The sequence below is a fragment of the Patiria miniata genome, unplaced genomic scaffold, assembly GCF_015706575.1.
Source record: "Patiria miniata isolate m_02_andy unplaced genomic scaffold, ASM1570657v1 HiC_scaffold_22, whole genome shotgun sequence".
Lineage (NCBI taxonomy): Eukaryota > Metazoa > Echinodermata > Asteroidea > Valvatida > Asterinidae > Patiria > Patiria miniata.
Genome location: NW_024037061.1, coordinates 2,255,137 through 2,266,399, shown reverse-complemented (window position 1 = coordinate 2,266,399; position 11,263 = coordinate 2,255,137). Strand labels below are relative to the sequence as shown.

Here is an 11,263-nt window from a genome sequence, read left to right as displayed (position 1 = left end):
GGAAATATTACGTCCACAATTTGAGGTAAAATAGGTCAAATATATGAAATTTTACCCAATTATGTCACAATTTTGGCCAAAATTTAGCAAATTTTGCCGGTCTGAATATTAAATCATGCTCCCAAAGCATCCTTAAGCATTCCTGAGTAATTTGGAGAAAATTCATTTTTTGGCCAAAATCGAAAAAAAAGTAAGGCTAACCCCTTACATTTTTTTCAATTTTGGCCAAAAAATGAAATTTCTTGAAACTTGCTGGGAAGATGCCTCAGGGTCCCTAGAACACATAACCACTCCTTCATTGGACTGATGTGCCATTCAACGGAAACATTTCATCAAAAATTTAAGGCAAAATGTGTTAGAAATATTTATTGCTTGCGCAATAATTTCAAAAGTTATTGGTAAGGCTGGATAGCAGATCAATTTCAAAAATATTGCTTGAGGTGTTCAATGAAGATGTCTGAATAGGGTCCTTTTAAATGGAAAATATAAAGGAACGACACCCACAACTTCATTTTTGTTTTTTTTGCAACACACAATTTTTTAATGTTAACTTTTTGCCACCATTTGGCAAAGACAAGCCTTGCTATTAACCAATACACAATCCACGTACAATGCGAAGGCAGAAGAGCAGAACACGATCACATGAGCCAGCTAACCACCACAAAATACTGCTTACCAATTTGATAAGCAAATAGGCGGGAACCAGTGAAAAGCAATAGCGTGACTGGAATTGGATAGATGGTAACCAGGCACAATACTGCTTTAATAGTGTAGAAAGGCCGGGAACCAGTGAGAAGCAATACTATGGCATGGTAATTTAAAGATGGAAACCAGGCACAATACTGCTTAGCAAGTCAACTCGCTTAGCAGAAACTTAGCCCGGAACCAGTGAGAAGAATACTATTGCATGGTATTCTAACGGTTACCAGGCACAATACTGCTTAGGAAGTAAACTGGCTTAGCAGAAACTTAGCCGGGAACCTGTGAGAAGTAATAATATGGCTTGGCATTTTAATGGTTACCAGGCAAAACACTGCTCAGTAAGTTAACTCACTTAGCAAAAATAATACTGGGAACCAGTAAGCTATACTTTCACATGGTATTTTACAGATGGTTACCAGCTAAAACTTGTGGGGTTAGCGGCTCCATGAAATTGGGTTCCTGCACACAGGGCTTAGCATCAAAAAGCGAAATACAATGACTCGTACGAAGGCAAAAAATGGTCAGGGGACAAAGAAAAAGTTGATGTCCAATGAAAGAGCACCAGAGGTCAAAGGTAACAATGGTATTTGCATAAAGGTCAGAGGTGAACTTTGATGGATGACCAGCAAGTACATTAGTGTAATGAAAGCGGCCCGACCGGTTTCATAAACGTGCTTAGCACATAATCACATTCTGGCTAAGCAAAAATGAGGTAGCAGCAAACCTAGCAAGGGAGGTATTTTGCTTGCAAGTTTGTTTTCAGGCTTCTTTTCAGCTGAGGTATCTGTTCACAATTCACGAAACTAAATTGCAATTACCAAAATATCTAGCATTTACTTTCTTCAATTTTCCTCTTGTAAAAGTCAAAAGTTTTGTTCTATAAAATTCTTCCTTGTCCTGTTATTTGAGAACCTTTTTAAATATTCCTCGTAGGTCAATATAAGCTGATTATGAACATAACTACACCTTTTCTTCCACCATTATAACTTCTGATCTTTATGCAAAGATGCTGACATGTTTAACCAATGAGAGCAGCTGGGTAAACTAACAATATATTGATCAATTAGGCCCCGCCCACTTATGCATATGCAAGTCACTAATCACGGCTGTGATTGGTTCAAAACAATTAATGGGCGGGGCTTACTGGATTGGCTCACATAATTAAACCAATGAGAGCAGTTGGGTAGACGTACAATATATTGATCCATAATTAGGCCCCGCCCACTTATGCATATGCGAGTACACTAATCACGGTTGTGATTGGTTCAAAACAATGAATGGGATGGGCTTACTGGATCAATATTTTGTTACAGACATTTGACACTTCAAAGTCAGAACAATATAAAGTAACAAGAAAAATTAATTAAAATCAAACCAAAATATTCAAATGACAGAAATGACTTGAAATCAAATATTTAATTCATGAAAAAAAAAGAAAAAAAATTCAAGCTTTGAGTTTTTCTGTGTCTTTTGTTGCTCACCAGAATTATTATGCAATAGGATGACATTGCTTAATCCAAAGTTAAATTGGAATATTTGCAATCGAATTGGCGCCAGTGATTCTTTTGCAAAGTACCAGGAAGGTTTTGTTTCAGTTTCTGTAGTTTCAAAAGTTTAGAAATTGTTTGAAATTTTTGCTGTTTCCTTTTTCACCTTTTGTAGTTGAAATCAACCAAAACCTCTCAATTTTATATGGGGACAAATACTACTTACTTTCACAAAGGGAAACATCTTTTTTCCCAATAATGCTTGAAAAATAGTCTGTTTTTGTATCAATTTCAACTTTTCAAGTCAAATTTGTAACATATATAAACAACTTTGTTGACATTTTCACAAATTATTCTGAACAAAATACAGGGACAATCAATCACAGTTTTTGAACAAACCTTTTCAAAACAAAATAGTATTCGTAATTTGGTAAATATATCTTTTTGTGTTTTGTCGGAATAGGGTTTCTTCATGCTCTTGTAAAGAAAATAAATTCATTTAAAAAATAAATAATTGCTGCAGTTTGACTATTTATTAAAAACTTGTATTGAAACAAATTTTCATCCACTTCTTGGCAGACCAAAGAACTTTGAAATACAATCAGTGAAAAGGAAAATTAATAGCAGACCAGAAAAATTGTTTTTTTTTCTGATAGTTTGGCGTTTCTCTTCTTCCAAATGTGAGGAAGAAAGCCTTCAATTTCACAGTCCAGACAGCTGAAACGGTTTTCAAAATACAGACTTTACATTTTTGAACTGAAAAAGTTCAAAAGTCTTTAAGGCCAGAAAAGGTGCCAAAACCAAAAGAAGTGTGTGACCTGTCTGTGAATCCTGGAAGACCCATCAGTGTCTTTGTGTGTCAATTACAAACATCAACATGGAACATGAATAGTACACATATTTTTTCAACAATGAATTCAACTAAAATAGTTTGAAGCACCCTTGTTTCGGAAACAAGAAGGAACCTTTTTCTTGGTAAGTGAATAAAAATACTGGTCAAAAACGATAAACTTTCCTTTTTTTTTAATCTCGAATCCTGAGCTAATTCTTCTAGAATTGTTTCGTTGTAAGCTGGCAAATATTAGTTGCTTTCAAGGTTATTTCAAGTCACATTTTGCCTCTGTGTTTCTTGAAGTTTTATTTACCCAATTTTTTTTTCCAGAAAGATTTACGTTCTTAACTGAAGTGGGACTTTGAAAAGTGACCGAAAAGGTTTTGAGAATTCAGTTTTAACTTCTGATCAACTCGAGAACAGTTAGAAAACTTAAAGAGAAAATTTGAAAAACAGGACATCGCAATACGGTCTTGTTGCCTGGAACAGATTTGCCTTGCATTTCGTCGTGTATTCTGAAACCTTGTTAACTCCGCTTCTACTAAAGCACATTTAACAACGACAAAGTTTTTTTTCAAGAAAAAACAAAAAAACAACAGTTAAGCAATGTAATGGCAAAAATAGCAATACTTTGTTTTTCATCGAAAACACCCCACGCATGCGTGCTGTTGGGTCGAGTTTAAGACAAAGCACATGGTAATATATATACGATAGCCGTTGATGAAATAGACATCAATCAGGCCGTGTATATAGGTTAGTTTTCTGTAGAGAGCCCATCTTAATACAGTACTACGTTACTCGACAATTAAAGAGATAGAGACTGAGAGGGGGAGAGAGCAGGGTACCGGCTAAAATGAACGGTAAACGACACATCTGGCTATTGGTTTGAAGAGATCTTTAGTTTGCATTTGGATATAGGTGGTTCATTTTTTGCACGAGTATAAGAGTGGGTACTGAACGGCTAGCGACCTAGCGAAACAGGAGTTGGGTTGGCGCAGCGGTTCTTTCCGCGCCCTCAACCATTGTGTCCCAGGTTCAATTCCTGGTAGGGCCAACATGTGGATTGGCTTTTTGGTCTAGGGCTTTCCTCCAACCTCCAAAACAAAAAATGTTCTCCATCATCTTATCCTATGGTTTCTTAAGTCGCCCTTTTAGTTGCCCTTAGGTAGACCTTGCGATAACCCAGAACGTTCGGTGCCTGACTTTTCAGGATCAAGCTGCGCCTGAGCCACGACCGTCGGGAACAATCTAGTCACCGATTTTTTTTTGTAACCCGAGTGTACCTGCGACGATATACAGATGTTCGACATCAGTCGGCGCTAAAAAAAATCAACAGTCGCAAGAGTAGAAAATTTCAACTTCTGTGACGGGTTCTCAGACAGGCGGGAATCAATTGAATCATGCAGCCAATCAGCGTAAGGCAAAAAAACGGCTGAATGAACAGGTGTGGCCGAGGAATGTCGTTTGATTGTAATCAACATGCTTTAACAGCTACTGTTAAAGAAGTCACATGAATGTCGATGCCGTGGAATCGTCGTGTCAGCATGTTTGCGATTATTTTGTGTCGAGATGCCACTTGTTCCACGAGAATTACATGATTTCTCAGCTTTGTGACCGGAGCATAACTTTTCTGCCTGATGCCGACGGTTGGGTCATGGCGCAAGTAAATCGCAGGTTGACCTGTGGGCAGCTTTAAGGGTTCGGAGCTACAGTGCCTGTTCACTTTTGAGGAATCCTTGGTTTCATTGCCAGAAAGAATTTAAGTAAATGCAAACGTTCATCTACAAAGATGAAGAAAACCAACAACCAGAGGTGTATCTTCCTCCATTGTGCTGCTGGGCAGTGTTCCCCACTGACAGATAATAGCATGACTACTTCCAACAAAACCAGTCTTATAAAGACATTTGTTAAGTTTTCAATTTTGGTCAACACTTCATAATAATTGTCCTCTGCGTTTTCTTGATTCATTTAAACTTGTCATATGAAAAAAGTCCCCATGCACTCCGAAATGATCAGTGGTTTTAGTTCATGCATTATTTTTAAGTTAGCATGACTGTAAGTAACGCCGTGAAGTTTGCCAGAAGTGTGGTGTTTTTGTTTCATTTTAAAAAATGGGTCGCATCGTAGAATTCCTTGGATATGTTTGTGTTGTAGTGCCATTTCCAAACCCGGCTCCAGCCTCAAAACTAGTGTTTTCAGGTCCGTAGAGCCAATACTAAACCTGAAGCCAGGTTTTAGAAATAGTGTAGCTGTTCGGTAATCAATCTTTGTTAAATGAAAACAGACAGTCCCCTAAAGACCAGAAAAACATGTTTCCTACGATACTTCGCTGCACCATGCATTTGAAACTTCTGAGAGAGAACTGCTAAAACTTTTGCCTAGAAGCAGCACTGCCCAGCAACTCATCAGTAACCTTACAACTCAACGACAACCTGTTCTAAATGCACCTGTTTATACTATGCTAATTCCTACTCTCTCCGCTAGATCGTTAAACCCTCTAGTTGCTCTTGGGCCTGTACACAGCCGCGTTGGGATCCAGGACCGACTTCCCGTTCCCAAGGCTCGGCACGGGGCTGACCGAGGGCGAGGGGGACTGGGAGGAGGAGGAGCCCTGGGGCGCGGAGACTGGGGTCGAGGAGGCCGAGGCCACGCCCGGGGGCGGCCCCATGCCCTGGGAGACCGGCACACCCATGGGGAGGATGGGGCCGGTCTCCTCGGAGCTGACAAAGTTGACGGAGTAGCGCGGAGTGCCGGAGATCGGGGAGCCCGAGCCGGAGTAGTTGCTCTGCGGCATGACGGCCATGTGCTCAGCGATCTTGGTCTTGAGGTCGTGGATCTCGCGCTCTTTCTTCATCAGCTCGGCTGAAAGAAAAACAAAGGATAGCAACAGAAAGATTAATATAAAAATTTTGAAAAACAAACTATTGGCCGTTTCAGAATGGCATCCCAGAGTTACAACCAACCAAATGTGATGTTATTTTCAGAATATTCTCAATTTTCCCAACGGAAATGCACGAACAGTAAACTGCCCTTATTTAACGCTTTTGAGACCCTACTGGACAGGATACACAGCGTGCGCGTACTGATCCCTGCGCATATGGCACAAAGTATACACACGACTTGTTTTATTTTGAATGTGCACAAACGTGAGCACCAGGCGTCGTCGGCAATATGTTTCAATGTCCTGCCCAGTGGTCTCCCCCAACTCTCCCTTTGTAACCGTTGAGGGGGTACCTGTGAACGGAGTCTATAGTAACATATTGAATTTAATAAGGCTGCGCTAGAAACTCTATCAAGTCAGAAAAAAACATGAAATGCATTTCCTGATGAATATTGATGATAAATTCGGGCTGGAAAAAGGATTTCAGTTGTATTGGTCTTGGACTGAGATTGCAAGGCATTGAGACTTAAAAGTCCAAGATAAGGTCAAAACCAAGACCAGCTAAACCAGGTCTCCGGATGGTCTCCAGACCAAGACCTGAGAACAGGCCCAGTGTCTCAGCACTCAGGCTTGTCTTCAGTTCAGGACATGGGGACTTCGAGACACTGAGACTTATAGGTCCTAGACGAGATCAAAACCTAGACCAGCTAAACCAGGTCTCCAAATGGTCTCTAGACCAGGACATGAGAACAGGTCCAGCTTGAGGCGAGTCTTAGTGCTCAGGCTAGTCTTCAGTTCAGGACATGGGGACTTCGAGACACTGTGACTTACAGGTCCTAGACGAGATCAAAACCTAGACCAGCTAAACCAGGTCTCCAGATGGTCTCGAGACCAGGACATGAGAACAGGTCCAGCTTGAGGCGAGTCTTAGTGCTCAGGCTAGTCTTCAGTTCAGGACAGTGGGACTTTGAGACACTGAGACTTATAGGTCCTAGACGATATCAAAACCTAGATCAGCTAAACCAGGTCTCCAGATGGTCTCCAGACCAAGACATGAGAACAGGTCTAGATTGAGGCGTGTCTCAACGCTCAGGCTAGTCTCCAGTTCAGGAAAGCGGGACGCTTAACCAATCACAAGAATAATCATATACTCACTCTGCATGATCTCCATCTGCCTGCGGGCGTCGCCCAGCGCCGAGAACAGGTCCAGCTTGAGACGTGTCTCCGCGCTCAGGCTGGTCTCCAGCTTGGCTGTCCGGTCCTGCATGGCCATCAGGGCTGACATCAACAGGTCCGTCTTGTTCTGGCTCTCCTGACGCTCGTGCATCAGCTGCAGAGAGTCAAGAAAAGTTGAGATGCGTGACTTGGAATTCTCCTTCGTTTTAAGAAGATATTTGGCTTTTCCTGAGGCTTCTTGAAAAATCCTGTCTTGTTGCTGATTCCAGAGGGCCAGCATAGTGTCTCTTTGTACCTATCTCACTGACTGACTGACTGACTCAGCGACTGTCACTTGTGAGCCGGGCAGTGCTATCATATAGGATTACCCCGTAATGCCAATGAATGGGCTAAATCCCAGATGCACGAAAAAAGACTTCCAGTGAATATCCATTCTGAATCAATTCGGGCGATTCACAATGCAGTGCGCCACCAAGAGTTTGCCACGAAGAGTTCATTTTTCCCAGTGCATTGTGGGAGATGGTCGACAAATTCACAGCGCGGGACATTTGAAATTGTTAGTTTCCGGCCAGAAAGTTCGTAAGCGTATGATTCGAGTATCTGTTTGCTTGTTTCGTTTTATCAATATGGAGTTATTTTGTAAGGCAGCAGAATGCTATGCCCAATCTATAACAAATTAGCTCAAGTTTTCTACTGACACTCGTTCAAATGGGCCATGTTTTGTCGACCGTAAACTTGAAAAATGAACTCTCCGTGGCAAACTCTTGGTGGCGCACTGCATTGTGAATCGCCCGAATTAAATAGAATTGAGTGCACTCTGGGACCAGCTTTACTAGGCTTGCCTAGTCTTGTTTTTGGTCTCGTGGCACTTGCGCAGTAGCTGCTACAATAAGAAAGAGATGTTTAACTCTTGACTCTTTCAAAGAATTTCATTTAGTTTTTTTGAGACATCCAGAACAGCTTTTGTTTTTGTGACAATTTTTTTTCTTCAATTTTTTCTTTTTCTTGTTCTATCCGAAATCCCGTACTCAGTTTTTCTTATAACAATAATAATAGTAATGTGGCACTTTATAGTGTGTTATACCAAACGTCTCATAGTGCAATTATTACCCCTGTTTATCAGGCCATGAGACCAGTTTTTTTTTCTGCAGCAGCTCAAGATCAGCGCAATCTGGTCTCTGCCTTTGCAGTTACCCATTTATACTCCTGGGTGGAGAGAGGCAATTGTAGTAGAGTGTCTTGCCTAAGAACACAAGCACCATGTTTGCCATCAGGGTTCAAAACCGAAGTACCAAGGCACAAGTCAAACACGGTAAACCATTGGACTACAGCACTCCCTGTTATCAGGTTCTGATCCCTTTTTCTCAAGAACAGCTTTTATCTTCATATGTACAACTCAACTCCTCAACTTTTGGCTATCCCTTGATGTAGCTGTAACAATAGGTAATGAAAGAGGTACTTTTAGTTTTGCTGGAGACATCCAGAACAGGCTTTGTGTTTGTACTGATTTTTGTTTCTTCAGTCTTTCAAAGAATTACTTTTAGTTTTTCTGGAGACATCCAGAACAGGCTTTGTGTTTGTACTGATTTTTGTTTCTTCAGTCTTTCAAAGAATTACTTTTAGTTTTTCTGGAGACATCCAGAACAGGCTTTGTGTTTGTACTGATTTTTGTTTCTTCAGTCTTTCAAAGAATTACTTTTAGTTTTTCTGGAGACATCCAGAACAGGCTTTGTGTTTGTACTGATTTTTGTTTCTTCAGTCTTTCAAAGAATTACTTTTAGTTTTGCTGGAGACATCCAGAACAGGCTTTGTGTTTGTACTGATTTTTGTTTCTTCAGTCTTTCAAAGAATTACTTTTAGTTTTTTCTGGAGGCATCCAGAACAGGCTTTGTGTTTGTACTGATTTTTGTTTCTTCAGTCTTTCAAAGAATTACTTTTAGTTTTTCTGGAGACATCCAGAACAGGCTTTGTGTTTGTACTGATTTTTGTTTCTTCAGTCTTTCAAAGAATTACTTTTAGTTTTGCTGGAGACATCCAGAACAGGCTTTGTGTTTGTACTGATTTTTGTTTCTTCAGTCTTTCAAAGAATTACTTTTAGTTTTTTCTGGAGGCATCCAGAACAGGCTTTGTGTTTGTACTGATTTTTGTTTCTTCAGTTTTTCTCTTTTTGTTTTTCCAGACATTCTCAGCATACCTCCGTTTTCTTCTCCATCTCTCTGAGGTGGTCGTCCTTGTCTCTGGATTCCTTGCGCAGACGGAGGATCTCCGAGTCCTGGTCTAGCATCCTCATCCGACAGGAATCACCGCACTCACCGTATCTAAGAGAAATTTAATTGAATAAACACAGTCAAGAAAGGAAACTTAAATATTGTGACTTGTAGCATATTTCACAAATTGTTACATAGATGAATAAAATCAAGTTATATATATTCTTGTATCCCCCACTTAAAGAAAGAGCCAGTCACTATTATTATTACTGACATCCGGCTGACTTGATCCACAACAAACACATTTCATGACACTGCCTTTATTGCTCATATTTCGTTGAATATTCTTTGCGTACCGAAGTAAATTTTGCGCCGCACGAAGCTGCCACTGTGGTTGTCAACAACAGGGCGCGTATACCCTGTTGCATGCCGAGTTATTCAGAAAATACGCTGGCATACAGTGAGATAAAGTGGAAAATCAAAAGGTCAAAGGAATGTTTAACCAAAGAATTATCTCTCAGAGTGCTGTGGCCTAGTGAAGTGCTGTGGCCTCGTGGTTAAGGCAATGGATTCATGGTCTGCGGGTGAAGCTGCAGGTTGTGGGTTCGAGTCCAGCCTAGGGTCATGGTGCGCGTGCCCTTGGGCAAGGCACTTTGTCACTCATTGCTTCTCTCCACCCAGAAGTAAATGGGTGCCTGTGAGGGTAGAGATGATGACTGTGATTGAATTAGCTTCCTTGTGCCTAACAGGCTGCATCGAGCTGTATACTCCCCAGGGAGCTGAGATGGTATTTGGAAGGTTTCATGGGCCCAATGACCAGGGTAATAATGATGTAGCGCCTTGAGCACCAGTCCTGGTGGATACGTGCGCTTCATAAATACCCACTATTATAATTATTTGGGGAGTACCTACCGGCCAACGGTAGCCATAGCAGCTGCTCGGGCTGCGGCTGCCTCCTTGGCTTTACGGTTCTTGCGTTCCTCTCGCATCTGAGTCTCCAAGGAGGTCCGCTGGTCCCGCTCAGCCTTGAGCTGCTGCTCCAGGCGAGAGATGTTCTGCTTGTCCTGCTGCTTCTGGGTGACGAGGTTGTGTAACCTGTAGGAAAGAGTAAAAAAGACCAAACATCGTTACGATAGACTTGTTGAAAAATCGTGGGCCATATTTTTTTTAGAGTTGTTTAAACTCCAGCTGAATCTTAACCCTAACCCTGCCAGACGCAACACAGTGCATCAGGTGGAAAAGTCTGGTGCACTTTGATGCATTCAGCTACCAACACCGATGCATAAACGGCCACTTCTGAGACAATGAGAGCTAATCTGATTGGACAATGCCACAGTTGTATCCTGCTGCGTTCGGTGACTACAGACTCTGAGGCAGTTTGGTCTTGAGACTTTTGACCTGATGGATCTTGCTACACTGGGCAGGCTTGTAACTTAGACAAGTGTTGCATGTTGCTGCGTTTGGCAGGGTTTCTAGCCAAAATACCCGGAACAGTTAGGGTTCAGCCATTATTTTAAACTTGGTTCTACTCTTAGTTTCAGCTTCAACTCTAGAATCGGTTCAGAAACCACATTGAAAAAACCTCGAACTCTGGCAAAAAGCTTGAGGATTGTTTTTTTTCCCAATTTCCCTGAGGTTTCCCGACTGGAAAAATGGAAATTGATTTTCAAGGGTTCCCTGATTTCCTTTAGTGGCTGGGAATGCCGACTGGAGCGTTCCTAATGGCAGTGGGTGTTCTGAAGGGAATACGAATACCGCATTGAGAGTGTTGGATCATAAGTGTTCTTTGCAAGCATACTTAGTCTGGAGAGACTCATAGTCCTTCTTCATCTGCTCCAGCTCCGCCTTGTCGTGCTGGTCGTCAGACAGCAGGTTGTTGACCTGCGTCTTGAGATCAGCTTGGACTTGACGGCTGGCCTGAAGGTCCGCTTTCAGTCTCTTGATGTCGGACTCCAACCTGAGAAAGAAATGGGAAAAA

General features: G+C 41.5%; 1 protein-coding gene across 1 annotated transcript in view; it reads right to left on the bottom strand.

Annotated features, from left to right (window-relative positions):
- Positions 1-511: 511 nt before the first annotated feature.
- LOC119730205 (macoilin-like) overlaps positions 512-11,263 on the bottom strand; it is a 28,309-nt gene continuing 17,557 nt past the window's right edge. Inside the window, exons 7-11 of the mRNA XM_038202994.1 lie at positions 11,084-11,242; positions 10,198-10,380; positions 9,273-9,396; positions 7,058-7,232; positions 512-5,883 (exon numbers count right to left, since the gene is read on the bottom strand). Of these exons, the coding sequence (XP_038058922.1) occupies positions 5,519-5,883; positions 7,058-7,232; positions 9,273-9,396; positions 10,198-10,380; positions 11,084-11,242 (1,006 nt within the window). The 3' untranslated portion in view covers positions 512-5,518. The remainder of the gene's footprint in view (positions 5,884-7,057; positions 7,233-9,272; positions 9,397-10,197; positions 10,381-11,083; positions 11,243-11,263) is intronic.